Here is an 18,214-nt window from a genome sequence, read left to right on the forward strand (position 1 = left end):
GGTGGGCAGGGCATGTAGCACGAATGGGGCAGACGAGGAATGCGTATAGGATACTGGTGGGAAAGCCAGAAGGAAAGAGTCCACTGGGAAGACCAAGGTGTAGGTGGGTGGACAATATTAAAATGGATCTTAGAGAGATAGGGTGGGATGGAATGGATTGGATTGATCTGGCTCAGGATAGGGACCATTGGATGGCTCTTGCGAAAACGGTAATGAACCTTCGGGTTCCATAAAATGCTGGTAAATTCTTGAGTAGCTGCACAATTGACGGCTCCTCCAAAAGGGCTCAGCTCCATGAGTGAGTGAGTAAGTAAGTAAGTAAGTAAGTAAGTAATCGAGGGAAAATTAGATCTGACCCAATTCTGTAATCCTTGAAGCCAGAATCTGGCTTGAGAACGTTCTAACGGCACGGGCTTTGTACTAAGTTCCACGAAAATCCAGCAACTGCTTTAAAATGTAATTAGTTATGATCAGTGTCCGAGAAGGGTGAGAGTGAAACCGGGTCAGTCACAAGTGGGGCCTACCACCCCATTCCGAAAGCCATACAACTATATAAATACTATATCTGATGGGTACACTGAAGATGACTTTCTACGCTTTATTATAAGACACTTTAAATTATATAATAGAAACGATTTGGGGGCACCTGATACAGAGTGGCCAGCTTAACTTTCATTCCGCCCACCTCTTGTAAATGGGCGCCGGACGTTCTTACCCTGAGGATATTGCTGCTGCTGCTACTGTTACTACCGTTACTACTACTACTACTACTACTACTGTTAATAACATTACTGTTAATACTACTACCAAAAGCTGCCGTAGTCTAGGGGTAACGTTCCCACCTCATGACCCGGTGGGGTCGTGGAATTTTTAAGGGCGGAAAAATTCAGGGAACAAGTCCTCCGGGAGGGACTTTAAGCCGTGTGTCCCGTGTCGTAGATTTACGGCACGTAAGATCCTGTCTCTAGCAGACCTCTCAGGGCCGACCTCGCTGGCAGAAAGGGGCTGATAACGAGCACCAGTACTGGAAGGGCATGGCGACCAGTTAGAATAATTAAAAAGGGGGACGCAGAATAGATCAATAAATGGTCGCAGTGCATGGGGTAACTCACCCCCTCCAAATAATAATACCACTACCAATACTACTACCATCACAAATACTACTGTTAATACAACTACTACCACTACCACTACTACTACCACCACCACCACTATTACTTGTTTCTATTTGTGATTTATTTAAGGGCGCCCTTAAGAGCTCAGACTATACAGCATCGAGTGGGATAGTAGGTCAGAAATGAATTGTAAAGAATGGGGAAGGAAGGGGTCGTGGAAAAATTAAAGAACTATCCTGACTTTTCCTGCAGGATTGAGGAAAACCACGAAAACATTCAGTCCGGTTACATGGTGTAAAGGCCGAGATTTGAACAGAAGATCTCATGAATATGAAACATAACGTTTAGTACCACTGTTATCATCACCATCGAAAAGTGTGAGTGCCTATGCTTCACGATCCAAGCATTCCCCACTGCTGTTCCATCAGCTTACTTGCATCGCGTGTTTTAGCAAGGCCTGCTCGACTCCTACACCGCTTCCTATATCCGAGCGTGTGAACTACTTTCCCTATTGGAGGGGTGCCAGCCCTACAAACACGAGCATGTTCAATGACAGGAAACGATGCGCCAATGCGTGCCAGATCTGTGGACGGCAACCCAGCCTCTACGGCGCATGAGCTGTCTATTGCCAAGCTCAGGCCCCAACACGTCGCTAGGCACTCTTCTTTGAGAACCCCAAGTGCACAGATTGGCGGGACGTGAAGAAAGCACGGCGGAAACAAGAAATTTGTAAAAAAAAATACTGAAATACATTTAAGGAAAAGCAGATGATAGCCTATTTAGCTCATTAAGAAATTGACTGCTCTTATGGACCAACGTGATAACGGCCATATTCCGGCCAAAGGAAAACAAAAATAAACACCGTGGCTTTAGTCCGCAAGCGAACTATACCGACCGAACGACCGCTGCTTGTCGGCGAAGTTAGTGCCAACTTTAGCGGATAGAGGGTGTCGCGTGGTCAGCGCAATGAATCCCCATGGCCGTTAATTTCGGTTTTCTAGACCGGAGCCGCTACTTTTCCATTCAAGTAGCTCCTCAATTATCCTCACGAGGCTGAGTGGACCCCGTTCCAGGCCGACTACTTCTCAGAAAATCTGGTAGCGCCGGGAATCGAACCCGGGACCTCTGGATCTGCAGAGAGGAACTCTGACCACTAGACCACATAGACGGTCCTATTCCGGCCAAAGTCAAACAAATTTATAACTTTAGAAATCTGTTTATCAAAGACCCATTTTAACATAATTTTCCCATATAAGTTTCTTACTTGAGATTTTCCAAGCATAACTATAAGTTTTTTTTTGTTTTCTCATGACTCGTTATCTCGTCTGCCTTAATTGAATCATCCACAGAATGTTAAGTAAGGCTGCATTATGTAATTTTCTCCATTCTCCTACTAATTAATCAGCTTTTCATTAAGATCGGAAGGCCGTAGATATATGGCACAAATTACGTAATTAATCGTCAATATATTTATTCCTACTTATTAACAAAACTAACGGGAAACTTTCTGTTATTTTAATGAACGTCTTAAGAGCTACACAAAGCCTTGTTTCATAACGTATCAGCGTAGGAACAGAGCGGTGTGTGTCCGCTTCGAATTTAGAAGCATTTTGACGGTGGTGGTGACTGACACCAAAGCTGAGTAGCTGGCACTAGAGCCCATGAAATGACTAACAGAATGGAACGCATCCAAAATATCGCTTGATCTTCAAAATCCACCTTCCTGAACTCTAGCGGCGAATTTATCAACCTTGTCCTCGAGCTAGACGAGTTCACAGATGTGGAAAATTAGATTTCCTAGCATCGTATCAGAAATGCCCTCTGCACATTTAAGTCATTTTCATGTGCCTACAGCAGATTTTACGTCTCTGACTTACAGAATTTCGATTAAATTTGACACGGAAAGTTTTCAATAAAAACTGTAACACGAAAGTGTACTTAATTTCATGAAGTCACTCGATGGAACAGAGTCCTTCATGCTAACAGTCGCTCAGCTGCAGACCAAATTCCCCACGGTATAACTAAACAGAAGTACGTAATCTTAATTTACAGCACCGTGATAATCTTTCGTTATCAAATAGAGGAGGATGAAAGGGCCGGGCATGTAGCACGCACATAAGGGAAATGTATACAAAGCTTTAATCGGAAAATCTGAGGGAAGGGTACCACATAGAAGACCTAGGCGTATATGGGTAAGATAAATTTGTCCCTGTGCTTAACTAATTAAGCACTACGCCATGAAGACGTATAGAGGAGTGGATGTATAGATCCATATTTTCTTGACCTTGGCACTAGTTGGAGGTGAGTGGTCAGTTTCACGCCCCGGCCACTTTAGCCCCGGGGAAAGAGCCCCCGGTACCCACTGGATAAGAGGCTGGGTGAGCCCCAAAACCGGTCTGGAAGATGTTAAAAGACTTCTTGACCCTACCGGGACTCGAATTCCTATCCCTCGGTTACCCAGCCCGTATCCAGTCGCTATACCGACTGCGCTACCCCGGCTCTTTTGGGTTTTAATATTAAAATTGGTCTTAAAGAAACTGGTTCGGAGAGTGTGGATTGCATTCACATGATTCCGGGCAGGGACCAGTTACAGGCATTTGTGAACAAAGCAACGAAATTACGGGTTCCATAATACGCTTTATAAGTCTTGCCTATCTCAACATCTGATGCCTTCTTAAGAATGACTGCTCGACGGCGTTGGCAGGTCACTCAAGTTTAACCATAAAGACGCTGATTTAATACGCCTTGAACATTACGATGCAGTCGAGCGTTGTGAAGATGTAAATATAAACAGCACAACCTTTTGGGTTGCAACGCTATTCAGTTCAGGAGAAGTTCACCGAACTGCACGGCATCACACCCCAGTGACTGTCACGATAACCTCAAATTAAAAGATGTAAAATTAAGTTTGTAATTATTATTATTAGTATTATTATTATTGTTATATTATTATTATTATTATTGTTACATTAAAAAACAATAAAATGAATTATTATTATTATCCTCTCTGGAAATCTATACTTTTCATTTCTTAATTAAATATTTATATGTTTCATTTCTCAGTTCTTAATAACACTTAGATTTATGTTAATGAAATTATTATTATTGCTATTATCATCATTTGTTTGCTTGTTTGTTAACTTTTCTGCATTATTGTGTTTTCCCCAGTGCTTGCCTGTAATTTGTCTTTGACTTTACATTGTGTTTTTCCATAATGTAATTACTTGTATTTACATTGTGCTCTGTAATTGGCCTTGCGGCTGTTGAATCGGCACATAAATAAGAAAGAATTTAATTGAATTATTATTATTATTATTATTATTATTATTATTATTATGGCTCTATATCCTTTTGTTTGGCCTTGGTCGCTTTTTAGTTTCTTTATCCTATACACAGTAGACAGGACTCCTTGGACGGGGGATCAGGCCGTCGCAAGGTCTCTACCTACATACAGAACAACATAAACACATAATAAAAGCATGCAATATAGACATCCATGCCTTGAATGGGATTCGAACGCACGATTCCAGTGTTCGAGGGGGTGAAAACAGCTCATACTTTAGATCGCGTGGCCACTGTGATCGGCAAGTGCGTAACTACACATCATAATGGGTGACCGAGAGACAAAAGAAGCACAGCAAAAAGTATATAGGTTGATTAAGAATGATGCAATAGCGTACTGACTTTTAAAATGACTTAGTTATTGTCAAGAAACTAACGTTATGATAGACCTAATTGCGATATGTTCATGACAAACTTTAAAATAATCAGAACCTTCCAATGTTCCGCCAAATGCAAACTACATAACGTTCGGTTCATGATGTCACAGGTGCTTCGATATTATGTTACACTACACCATCCATACTCCACACCTACAGCAACATCTCCTTCAGTAACTCTCTGAGAGGCGCAGAGGAAATACCACCAGAATCCAGCTAAAAATAAGAGCGGATTTAAAGATATTACAGGCCATCCTTCACATGAACTGCTCATTCCAAATTTCTGGCATATTACGTGTACACTGATATGATTCAACGGCGACAGGAGTTTAATATTAACTCTCCATAGCAGATGTCTTTAAACATACGCACGGAACCGTAAAATAAATAAAAGAGAAATTAACCAACAGCAACTATAACTATCATGGATTCTCCTCGAGCAGTCAACATCTATTCAGGTGACCAGCAAATATTTTGAAACACAAAGTTCATCGCCATATGAGCAAAAAGAACCGCAACATTTAAACAACGTGACGTCTTTACATTCTCTCTCTCTTATACATTTTAATATTATAAATTACTGCGGCCTACGGCTATAATAATAGAAATAATTGGAGGAGGTAAACTGAACCGAATACATAGCTGACATTCTGTATTTAAGCATCCTGTTGCAAGCCATATTACAACATCTATGTATAACAGTCCGTCAATAATGCAATTGTTCCATTTTCTTCCATTTACAATTTTAACACATGTTTCGGCCATAAATGGCCATCTTCAGGTGTATTAATATATTAAAACTGCTACACTGCAGTAATATGCGCTAAAATCATACTCTGTAGTCCATTTAATAAAATAAAATAAAATACATTAAAATTTTAGCAACGTTTATGCAGTTTATTTTATTAAACGGAATATAGAGTGTGATTTTAGCTTATATGAATACGGTGTAGCAGTTCTAAGGTGGTCATCTAGGGCCGAAACATGTTGTGTTGTGTTAAAAGTGTAAGTGGAAGAGAAAGGAACGATTTGTTGCATTATTGACGGACTGTGTTATACCTAGACGTTGTAACATAGCCGTCATATTTAATTCAGGATCCAGGAATTAACACAACTTCGAACAGCGATATGCTAATCAGGTGGGGACCGATTTCTGCGGCTTTGCTTTCGTCTCTTCTGTAAACATGAACCTCAGACGTTCCCACCATGATCTATATACAAACATTTGTATATCTAACTACTATCTGTCCTATCCAACTACTTATAATTATGGTTCATAGTCGTAAAATCTAAAATAGTTTACGTGGTTGCCTTTCTATTACTTCAAATTTGAAAGGAAAATTAATTCATCAGATATAATTTTAGTACATCTATAATCTACAAACCAATTAACTGGTAGAAAACCCGGAAGATCTGATAAAGAGAAACAAAAATCTTCCACTGGAAAGTATTCTGAGATAGATAAACCCAATGTACGTCACTATAACCTATTCTATTGTTAATATATTCCATCCATTTAAGCAAATTTCATACAAATATCATGTTTTTGGACATTATCCACCGTCTTGTCTTTATCTAAAAACCCTTCGACTAGCTTTATCGATTGGGCTCAACTGAGTAGGTTTCACCTGCAGATGGAGACAGAATCCAGTCTCCGAAACGTTGTTTTGAAAAATAAACAGAAGGGTTTTCAGATAAAGATAAAAAGATGGATAATATTCGAAACATAATATTTTTACTAATGTAAATCGTCACAAACTTTTATATATTATGGTAATATTAAGTATACGCTACTGGTGTGACCTTCAGTGACAGTATATTCACTCCGAGTGCTTTCAATATGGGCCCGTTATTTTAAAAGTTATTAAGACTGGCTTATATACTCGCACATGTAGACAGAATATTCCTCTTGAGAAGCCTCTTCTGCGTCCCACGCCTTTAAGCCTGTCAATTCCGCAAGACTGCGTGCTCAGCATCTGAGACAGAGAAGTTGCCTATACAGCACCTGCACGACTTCTTTCAAACTTGTCAGAACATTTTGGGGGATACGTGCTATCACGAACAGGCAACCGTACGAAAGATGATTCCTGTTGACTCGAGAAGACCTACGGTATGGCGATTTTGTTTCCCATCTTACTCTGACAGCTGAAGCTAATAACTTTCTAATGAAGACTTACCGACCAACATTTCGATTTGAGATAACGCATCCTCCGAAAAGCTTTAGATAAAATACGGGTATTATGCATCATAAAAATATTAAATATTCTGTCATTTCTGACTCGACTGCAGGTCCTTTTCCAAATTTACGCCCTAAGTTCCTCCATGCACGTAAACATTAAATACTTGGGTTGGTTCTAGGCCGCGCCATAGCTCAAGTGGTTAGTCGTTGGCTTCCCACCGGGTTCGATCCCGGGTCTGGTCAAGTGGGATTTGTGGTGGACAAAGTGGCACTGGGGCAGGTTTTCTCCGAGTACTTCGATTTCTCTTGCCAATCTTCATTCCACCAATTGCTCCAGCATCACCCTCACCTATCATCTGGGACTGGTACAATAGGCCAGAAGTGACCGCAGTACAAGGGACTTAAGAGTCCCACCCCACTAGCAATAAAAAAAATATATTGGTTCTATTTCATAACGAGCTCAACTGCATTAACTACGTATATTTTGCTCACGAAAGTAAAATCATTATCCAAAATGCAACATCAGTTTGTGATTGTCTTCAATAGAAGGGCAATTTTAATTAGGTGCATGGGGAAGGAATCCACATACGAATAATACTAAATATTTCTCTCTCGACACCCAAGTCAGAGGAATGGTTTTCGTTACTCACTCACCCATGGAGCTGAGTCATTCTTGAGAAGCCGCCAACTGTGCAGCTACTCAGAACTTCCAAGCATTTTATGGAACCCGAAGGTTCATTACCGTGTTCACAAGAGCCCTCCACTGGTTCCTATCCTGTGACAGATCGATCCACTCCATACCACTCCATCCTGTCTCTTTAAGATCCATTTTAATAATGTTCACCCACCTACGCCTTGGTCTTCCCTGTGGTCTCTTTCCTTCTGGATTTCAAGCACAATAGATCACTGCAGGTCGCGGTGCAGGGGCGAGAAGGCCTACCCAGTGTACATTCATTCATTCTGGATTTCCCACCAATATTCTCCTATATGCATTCCTCTTCTCCATTTGTGCTACATGCCCTTTCCATCGCATCCTCCTTGACTTGATCATTCTAACTATATTTGGTCAACAGTACATGTTGTGAAGCTCCTCATTATGCAGTTTTCTCCAGCCTCCTGTCACTTCATCTCTCTTCGGTCTAAATATTCTCCTTAGCACCCTGTTCTCGAACACCCTCAGTCTATGATCCCTTAATGTCACAGACCAGGTTTCACACCCATACAGAACCACAGGCAAAATTATAGTTCCGTACATCATAACTTTTATGTTTTTAGACAGCAGACGAGAAGGCAAAATGTACTGAACTGAATGGTAGCAAGCATTACCCGAATTTAGTTTCTTCTTAATTTCTACCTCAATCAAATTTTTATTTGTTACTGTCGTTCCCAAATATCTTAACTGTGCAACATTTTGAAAATATCTGTTTGCTATCTTTATGTCACGATTCCACAAAATCATACAAAACTATTTTGGGGAAAACATACAGTTCAAGAGACTGCTGCAGCAGAAGTATTTTGAACTGTTGTCCTTTCCTTCATACCTCATCATGGAAATGATATTTCGTCGCAGAAAATCAAGAAAGAAGTCACTAAATGTCACCCACTCAAATGCAAAGACTTGAGGGCTCTTGAATACCTTTATAAAATTATTGTATAGAGATCTCTACATTATACTCATAGTTTGCATTATAAAATGCGAACAGCGAAAATATTCTACATACGAGTACAGAATACAGCAGTTCCAAAATACAGGCCTTATTGATCTCCAATTATTTCTTTTGGAACTAATCGTATTTATAGAGTGTACTGTTCCTTGCAAATTTAAACTTTTAAATTAAAAAAAAATCAACCACGTAAGCCCTTCTCATCCGTGATGAGGTTAGAGGCTGGGGGTTCAGTACTACGTCATGGTGACCCAAGCCAAAGAGAGACAGATCTCTCAAAGTTCTACACTACAAGTCTCCGTTCGAAACTTGTTCCATATTCGTTTATCACCGCACGCAGCATGAGCGACAGGCCCACCTTCGCCAGCATGTGCACACATGGAGCATCACCTACGATCCAGCCAATAGAAGAAAGTTGCATTCTAACATGTTTTAGAGCGGAATTTCAGGACAGCAGTTTCTTTTAGTTATCTACTGGTTTCATCGGAAGCCGTTAGTCCAGACACACTTCACTGGCAAACGTAATTAGTTCTACAACACTCGTAATTACAAAAACGTCGTGTAGGTTAGACAAAGGACAGACACAATGCACATACCACGATGTAAACTCACCATCTACGTCACTGTTGACGTCACTATCGGTTCCTGCACCACCGGCGATGACCAGGAACTCCTGCAGATGCTTGGGAAGCTGAGAGACAGAAGTACTCCCACTACCGACATCATGAGCCTCCCCACCACCCGTAATGACGTAACAATTGTCTGCCCCGCACTCCGTTTTGTTTTGTATCCCATCATCGCTTTCCTCATCATATTTTAACCCCAGCTTGTCCATTCTCTCTCGCACTCTCCCCATGAACTCGTTCTCCAGCTGGTGTACCGTCGAGGCGGTGGCTTCTTGCGTCTCTGATACCGGCGTGTCCTCACGTGGAACAGATGACAGTCGGATTACTTTATGTCGGCGTCTTTCAGCTCGCTCGGCAACTTTGTTCATATACTCTAAATACATCTGCTGCCGGAAGATCTCGCCACCTGTCACTAAAGATTCTGTGGGGGGCGGCAGTGACTTCGGCCGCTGCGATATTCTGTTCTGTCTCGAGTTCTTCTCTTCTTTACTTTCCGTGCCTCTTAATGTCGATTGTTCTTCTTTCAACACTCGCGTTGTGGCATTGCTGTTAATGATCGCAATGTCTCCCTTTTTCGATATTCGATAATTATCAGCGTCGAATCGACGTTCTACATGCAGAGTTTCCTGCAGTGCAGTCCATTGTTGCTTACGTTCTTCTCTTGCAGGGCTCAATCGTTCTTGCCTTTTCACTTCTGTATCTGCCTGTTTCTGTCTGCTTTGTTGTTGTGGTAATGGCGGCCGTTTCTCTTGCGTCGGTTCCGTTCTGTGTGAATACAGCTGGTTTCTAAGACGCTGCTGCCTTTGCTGTAACAACTTTAACTGATGCTCGTGCCTTTCGTCATCACGTGCTGAAGTTGGCAGCACTGGTGGCTTTATCAAGTTCTGATCTTGTTGGCACGCCTGCTCTAATTGTCCCTCTGGTAAAGAGAACCGTCTTTCTAAAATGTCCTGCTTTAATTTTTGGTGATCTTTCAGATCATTGCATTTTTTCTTTTCTGCTTCTGGTTTTGGAGATGAGTCCTTACCGACTCGCCTGATCGGTCCCGGTGAAGACTGCGTACTTACACAAGCACTGACCTGAGGAGTGGAGTCTTTGCTTTGAGTCCCATTTGTGTCTTTACTGGAACCACCACAACGAACCAGCTGTAGCCAGTCTGATAAGGACTTCACTTTAAGTCTTTCTTTGTCATTCCCTTCACTCATACTCTGCCCGTACCAAGACGAAACCCTTTCTTTCTTAATCCCTGTTCTTTCAAAGAAATTGAAACAAGGTGATGTCTTACCATCAGCTTTTGTTTTCAGCGTTGGCGACTGCAAGTTGCTGTCGCATGAACTCTGATTGCTGCAAGATGGCGACCTCGGAGGCCCGTGTTGCAGCAGAAAATCAAAGTCGTTATAGCTTGAAGTGCAGCAAAAAGTTGTTGGTCTCCGGTTTTGCTGTAAGAAGGCCAGCATGGCGAGCTGGTGCTGGTAAGCGTGAGGCAGCGGAGGCAGAGGTGGTGGACTGCAGGAAGATGATGGAGACAAGTGTTTGGCTTGGATTTCTTGTGGCTCGGAAGAAGCTCGGAGAATTGCCAATAATCGACTGCTACCTCTGCGTCCATCTCTCTCTTTCTCTCCCCCTCCATCCTCCTCTTTATCCTCGTTTACTCTAACACCTAGCTCTGTTTTCTCCTCCATTTGTGCATCTTCTAACCCGCCTATTACCGCGCTCGTGTTCCCCTTGAAGTGTATTTTTGAATCTAATGACGCAAATACAGTTCTGAACCTCGGAGATGGTAGGGGTTTAGGGGCTACAGATGTCTCCTCACTCTCTACACATTTTCCAGCTAATGATGACGGCTTCTGACAATCTATATGGCCATTCAGATGCTCACCACCGATATAGTTATTCGGGAAAGGAGTTTCGCTAAAGAAATGGCGTGCTCCAAGTGCTCTTCTACTGGCTGGTGGATGAGGGTTCTCATGATAACCACGTCTTTGGATAAACTTGCGGTGTAGATCCAGAAGATTTCCAGCTTCTTCAGGCGTTGGTGTTTCGCCTTCCTGGTAACTTCGCCTTTGTGACGGTGACAGACAGACTAGTAAATTCGGATCTTCCTTAGTAGGCATTCCTAACCAATGACTATCCGGAATGGAGGGTGGCGAGAGAACAGGTGGGGGAGGGGATTTCACGATAGCAATGCCAGGTGTCTGGTCTCTGATTAGAGCCTCCTGTTTCATAAACGAGATATCTGGCAAAGATCCCGATAAGGACGATTTCCCAATACATTTATGCTCGTCTAAAACTGATGGAGAATTAAAAAATTGGGAACTTTTCACAGCATCTTGCACAAGGTTGTTCACACCTACCTTGGTACCACCGTGAGTTTTCTCAGGATTTCTCAAAGGAACACTAATTCCTAATGCATTAAGCATGTCAGCACCATGGCGTAAGGATACAACCTTGTCTATAGTCAAGTCTTTCAGTGTTTTTGGAGATGAAGGCACTTTGCTATGACTTTCTGTCCCTTTCATAAACGTCGGACTAAGGTATTTCTTAGGTTTTGAAATATTTTCGTGGCTGCGTGATTTAGACAACCTGTCACGAATATTCTGAGGAGAATATATTTTACGTAAAGGCTTGCTTTCCGCGATGGTATCCTCAGCATAGGAAGAAACGTCTGCATCTGACGACTGAGGTGAAAATCTCCCGGGACAATAGACAGCTGTCCCATGTGACCCCGCGTCACTACTCGAAGACTCACGACGGGACAGGTTTGTTGGGGTGATCGAGTCGAGTTCATCATAGCCATCTTCTTCATCTCTTGCGCTTCCACATTCCCCTGAGATATTAACCGGTCGCTCTTGCTCAACATGTATCTCAATACCATGACTGATATTTGGTTCTTGTGTGGTGCTTGGTACTTGCAAATCCGGATTGCATTGAACCGTTTTGGTATCCAAATTATTTCCTGACTGTCTAGAATGTGAACTTTCATTCACTATTTTGATACATGAATCGATCTGACAAAGAGTTTGCAAGAATTCATCATTGGCGTTCAGCGGACATTCACCATACTTTCCAGTAGCTTCAACATATATATCACCTTCGCAGCTTGCATTATGTTCTGTTGTAATGGGAGGTGATTTAGAATCCAGTTCGCTTTTAATTGTTTTTGGATTTGCATCGTGTTCTATCCCGTCAGAAGGTATACTTTCACAAAATATTTTGGCACCTGAGACTATATTAGGTTTAGTTTCGAATAATTTCTCATTTGTTCCCTGTTGATGTCCTCCATCTTCTGTGATCAATTTTTCTACCAACCCTTCAGTTACACTGTCCTTTAACGATTCTGTCTGACCGTTTTCTGAGGTCACTTGCGATATAATCGACTCTAAATGAGTACTGTCCATATTGTCTCCTTGAGGTATTAAAGATAAAATTCGTTTAACGATATCTAGTGTTTTTGAATTATTTATCTGCAAATCATTATAATCAGTGGTTTTAGCAGAACATGTTTTCTCCCCATACTCTCCTATAGACTGCGCATCACTTTCTAAAACAGTGTGAGCAGTTCCAGTACTTTCCTGAGGACTTTCTTTAGCACAGGTATTCGTACTGTTAGTGACACTGTCAGTTTGAGTCCCGTTTTCTAGCTGCGAAGTCAGTTCGACTTTACGTACACTTTGCAGAAGAGAGTTGGCTTCATTCTTTGTGTCTACAATTGCTATTTGCTCTCTTTCTATATTGCCGGAATCATCAGCCTCTGTAATCTTAAAATGCCCTGCGACTTTGTTCTCATTGTCGCTTTCCCTAGGTACATACGTGTTGTTGTTGTTGTTGTTGTCAGTTGACCTGGAGTTGATGCCAGAATCTGTATTGGAATTATCTGATAGATGCACTGAATTTACTTCATTGCGCACAACTGAGGTGGATAAATTCATTTCTGTGTTTGTCGTATTTGATATTTCATTTCTAACAAACTCGACTTCTTCGTAAATATCTGTCGCAAATTCATTTGTATCGCTATAATGTGGTGATCCTTGCAAATTAGGAGCAATGTCTGAGTTCCCTTTATTAGTTTCTTGTTTAGATGTGAATGAAGTCTCTGTGTTTCTACGAAATTCTATATTTTCGTATATAGCATTTACTGAATTAGTTTCTAACGATTCTTCTTGTACATCACCAATTACGCCTGTGATCCTGTCCATATGAACAACGGGAAATTCAATCTCCTCATACAACACGTTCGGGTCTTCCTCTACGTCAGCATCCTCTGCAGCTTCGTCTTCTGGTTTCTTCCCCGCTATGCAACTACCGCTACTGGTACTGCCGCTGTCCTCCTCGAGGTAGACGATCTCGACAGTGTCCTGCCTCTCTCGCGCCCTCCCTTTCTTCCACGTCCTCTTTATGTCGTCTTCGTCGTCACTACTTTCTGCCAGCTCTATCCTTACCTCCAGTTTTTCATCACAATACCTTTCTTCCCTACCGTCTTCACTATCATATTCTTCAGTTTCACGAACATTTTCCAAAGCGATTTCCATATCTTTAGAGAAAACATCAATACCAGTCTCTTCGGAAACAATTCGTGTCCTCACACTTCTCGACTCCTTTTCTACCCGTCGGTAAACACCAGCAGTACTTTCTTCACTCTCCGTAGCATGGTTCAAGACCTTTCTTTCTAAATAACACTCGGAGCGGTTTCGAATCCTGTATTTTTCAGTTCCTTTGTTTTCAAGATCCTTGTATTCCCCTTCGTCATAGTCATTGCTGAGAAACACGATCTGATTCGTCTCTGGGATGAATATAGCCTCCTCCCACGCCTTTTCCCGCTTTTCTTTCAGAGATCCTGCTTCTTCCACTCGCTTCTCTCCATCACTGTAGTCACTGCTGTTCTCCTCAAAGATCACATCCAGACCCCTCTGTTGGCTGGGGTACGTCTCCAGAGGTGCCCGGCGCTTACTCTTTCTGGTCGCGTATACCTCTTCTATCGTGTTGCCATCCCTCAACATGGCATTTCTAGAACGAATTGCTTCTTTGCTGTAATCTGCCAAGTTGAGGCTATGAAGGAACTGCCTCAGTGTTTCTTCATCTTCTGCATCTATCAGAGGATGTGGATCTAGCAACTCCTTCTCTTCTTGAGATAGTTTAGCATCCTGGGCCGAGGATGGAGTGCCTGTCATGCGAAAACGCCTTCCATCTCCATTAGGTATTGCATCATCCGACAGTCGGTCGTCTTCACAAATCGTTTCGTCTCCGCATAATTCTTCAACTTCTTCCCACATACCTTCACCTACTTCCTCCACCACAACAGCCCTGCACTCTGGCGGGGACTGCTCTGAAACTGAATAAACCTTGTTTTCTTCCAGTTCTGTCCTGTATTTGTCGCCCTCTCCCGATATTTCTGAAATTCGAACCATTCTCTCATCCGCTGTTGCACTGCTGCTGGTACCAGGATATACACCGCCTGTGTCCTTACATGCATCGTTACATAGTTTTAACTGCGATTTGTTTTCTGTTGCCTTGAAGCTGTCTGAAGCAGTAGGTCCTGCTATATCACGGCCATTCTCACACCCAAATGCTTTTCTGCTATGTAGTTCAGCTACAAGCATGCACTGCTCATCTTCCGCCATAGTATTAGCGCCCTCTGAAACTTGCTCCAATGGATATTCAAATGTTCTGTGCTCACAGTTTCCAGTATTGCAAACCTGTTCACCAGATCCGTGCGAAACATTTGTTGTAGTTACTGAAAGATCTGAAAAATTTCCACAAGAGTAACTCCTGCTTGTAATGTCTTTAATTTCCTTTGTATCAGATGATGTAGGTTCCCCAGCTATCAGACTTCCTGTATCTGCAGGAGAGCATCTAGTCTTCGTGTTTCGAACTGCTGAACCAAAGTCTTTTACTTGTTCCTGTGTAACTTTTTGTGCATGTTGTGTAATTTGCAAGCTTGAACCATCATTACCCGAATGAGGTGAGTTATATACTATCAATATGCCCCGAAAATTCTCAGTTTCTATTTCACTATCAGTTTTACTGATGTGAGTTTCTGAGTCAGTTTCGTAGCGCGAAATGTCCACACTCTTTCTTACCAGAGAATTCATACTTTCAACTCGCTGTTCCTTTATTTCTGCGGGCATCACTTCCGATATTAGAGTTTTCGTTGTCTCGTCGCTTTCCAGTCCTTCCTTATTTACCTCATTAATAAGAAACTCAGTCCTGCCTTTAACGTCTATCAAAGACACGTCATTTTGGACGATTACAGCTTCGCAGACTTCTTCATATGATGGACTTGCTTCCTTCTCACATTCATTCTTCTCTTTGTTTATTTCCTTTCCTTTTTCTTCTAGATGAATGGTCCGTATGTCAGCTTCCGCTGCTTCCTTTTGATGAAGTACTATTATGTTTTCTTGTTCTTCAGCGTTATGCCTAACATCTCGATGTGATTCTTTTTCTGGAACAATTTCCTGGATACATTCAGTTTCCCTCAGCTTATCAATTTCGACAACTTCCTGTACAACACTTCCCGTTACATCGTCACATCTTTCAGACAGTGACTGTGTATTTTTTTGTACTGACTTATTAGGTTCTGACGCACTGTCTTCGAAACTGGATTTCTCAAACCCAATTTCTGTTTCGTCATTGGAATTTACACCTACTTCTGGTACCTTCTCCTGGTATAGAACGTCTTCTTTATCACAGTCCGAAACAAGAGCTTCTGGTATACGTTTATTTCCAGTGGCAACCATTATCCTCCTCTCCCTAGCTGTATAGGCTTTAATATTTACATTATCTCCTTCCTTTACCCCCATTTGATTGATTCCAGAAGACGAAAAATCCACTGGAAATTTGTTTTCAACAGTCACTTCACCTAACCTTTCCTTATTAACATCGAAGGACAAAACATTTGAGTTTGTGATTTGAACTTTCCTAAAAATAACTTCCCGTTTAATTTCCCTGTTCACAACTTCCCCTACAGTATCAACTTCAGATATTTCTCGTTCGTGAGCGCCATGTTTTTCAGCTTTCGCGCCAATGTCAGACATTGTTGCGTCCGTTTTCGGCTCCGTCTCTGGTATTTCTTTGTCTTGCTCTGCCACCATCAGTTCAGTTCCTGAAACATCACCTTCGACACCAAAAGCGTTCCCCGCGAGACACTTTCGTCGATTTCCTCTAGTTCTTCTGCGCCTACGCGATCTGGAACCCCCACCTTCCGATGATGTCACGCTGCGAAATGTTTTGCTTTCACTATGTGTATCTGCGATAGTGTCAGAGTCCTCTTTCGTGTCGCCTGGCAATTCATGCTGAGGTGCGTTTTGTCTCCGACGCCGGCGCTGTCCTGAAGTTCATCGGGAGTAACAAAAAGACGAACACAGGGAAGAGAGAACAAAACAAAAAGTATTTGTATTTTAAAATAAAGTGCAACAGTATTAATGAGAACCACAAAACAAATACATATCAGTCATACACTCCACAAGAGTAGATTAGTGGCAGAAGTGAGCATCCGTTTCGGACTGGTGATAGAATCGACATTATTCTGCATCGCAATTAGGGATAATTGAGCGTGTATTAGTTAAGTCTCCTACACAAATGGCAATCAGGACATACACTGTCACCTCATATCGGTGGTGCATTTGTAAATATAACATTTTATAACCATACCTTGCGCTGTAAGGTGGCACATGGGCTCATCATCATCTAGACCTGCAGCTTTGTGGTCAACAACAAATTGCCAGTTCTTCCAAGTTAATTTATATATTTTGATTTATTTAGTGATTCTAATAGTATCTCAGACTGTACGGTGTCCAAACGGTCCGATTATTAGAAAATAATCATTTGAAGAGGGTGTGGGAGGAAGCGATCGCGGCCTATTCTGAATGTACTGGAGATACTTAGGAAAACCACGAGGATATTTATTTAAGATAGACGGTGTCCCGAACTAGATTCGAACTGGGCACTTTCCAAATACAATATCGCCTTAGCCAACTTCCTCTATCCTAAGCTAAGCTAATTTCAAGGTTTGGATAATGCTGGAGCTTTCAGTAAAAAAAAAAACTATGTATTCTGGTTAATATCATAGGTTACAGAGAACGTTTAGTATTAAGCTACTTCATCCATTCGCTACGTCAAACCAGCGGGATTCGAAGACGCGTGCGTTTCTGACGTGCCTGATTCAGGCCTCGGAGGTGACCCATATTCTGAGACGATTCCGTCGTTTCTCTGTTCTTCATAGCAAGCATCGGAATATCGCAGCAGATAAGAGACAAGCTGCAGCTCCTCACATCGCTGTCCATTCATCTTTCATAATCACTGTACGGCCTCATTTTGCGCAACACAGTCTCAATAATGTCGTAAACTGACGTATTAACCCAGACCGCTAATGTCATGATGGTTCGTCTGTCGCTAGGCAATTCCTTCCTGCTTATGTACCGAGCGAGGTGCCAGAGGGAGTAGCATTTCTGGCTGGCATTCCGTACGCACTTGCTTAAAATTCCCGATGAAGACTGGTTTGCTGCGGGTATTCGTGGTTCTCCTCGCTTCCTACCTCCAAGCCAATATAGTAACAGAATTAGCCCACAGTCACCTCCATACCCACCCTTACCAATTGGTTGTATGAAACTATGAGTATTTCCCCTGATCTCATCTGACGATAAATAGCCTTGTCAGTTATAACGTATTCACCTATATCCGGGGGAGGGAGGAGAGGAGAGGAGAGGAAAATAGAAGGGAGAAGAAAGGAGAGGAAACACAAACCCCTGCCCAGACCAATATAAATTGAGATAAGGATCTATTTTGTCCCCCTCCCGTGGAGCTGAGTAACACCACTCTTGTAACCTCACTCACTCATGGAGCTGAGCCTTTCTTGAGAAGCTGCCGATTGTGCAGCTACTCAAGAAGTTCCCAGCATTTTATGGAACCCGAAGGT

General features: G+C 42.2%; 1 protein-coding gene across 6 annotated transcripts in view; it reads right to left on the reverse strand.

The window, feature by feature from the left end:
• LOC111868667 overlaps positions 1 to 18,214 on the reverse strand; it is a 331,386-nt gene that overhangs the window by 137,129 nt on the left and 176,043 nt on the right. For all 6 annotated transcript variants that reach the window (XM_033753177.1, XM_033753179.1, XM_033753182.1 and 3 more), the window contains exon 7: positions 9,290 to 16,627. In XM_033753177.1, the coding sequence (XP_033609068.1) occupies positions 9,290 to 16,627 (7,338 nt within the window). The remainder of the gene's footprint in view (positions 1 to 9,289; positions 16,628 to 18,214) is intronic.

This window comes from Cryptotermes secundus, unplaced genomic scaffold, assembly GCF_002891405.2.
Source record: "Cryptotermes secundus unplaced genomic scaffold, Csec_1.0 scaffold280, whole genome shotgun sequence".
In the NCBI taxonomy this organism is placed as follows: domain Eukaryota; kingdom Metazoa; phylum Arthropoda; class Insecta; order Blattodea; family Kalotermitidae; genus Cryptotermes; species Cryptotermes secundus.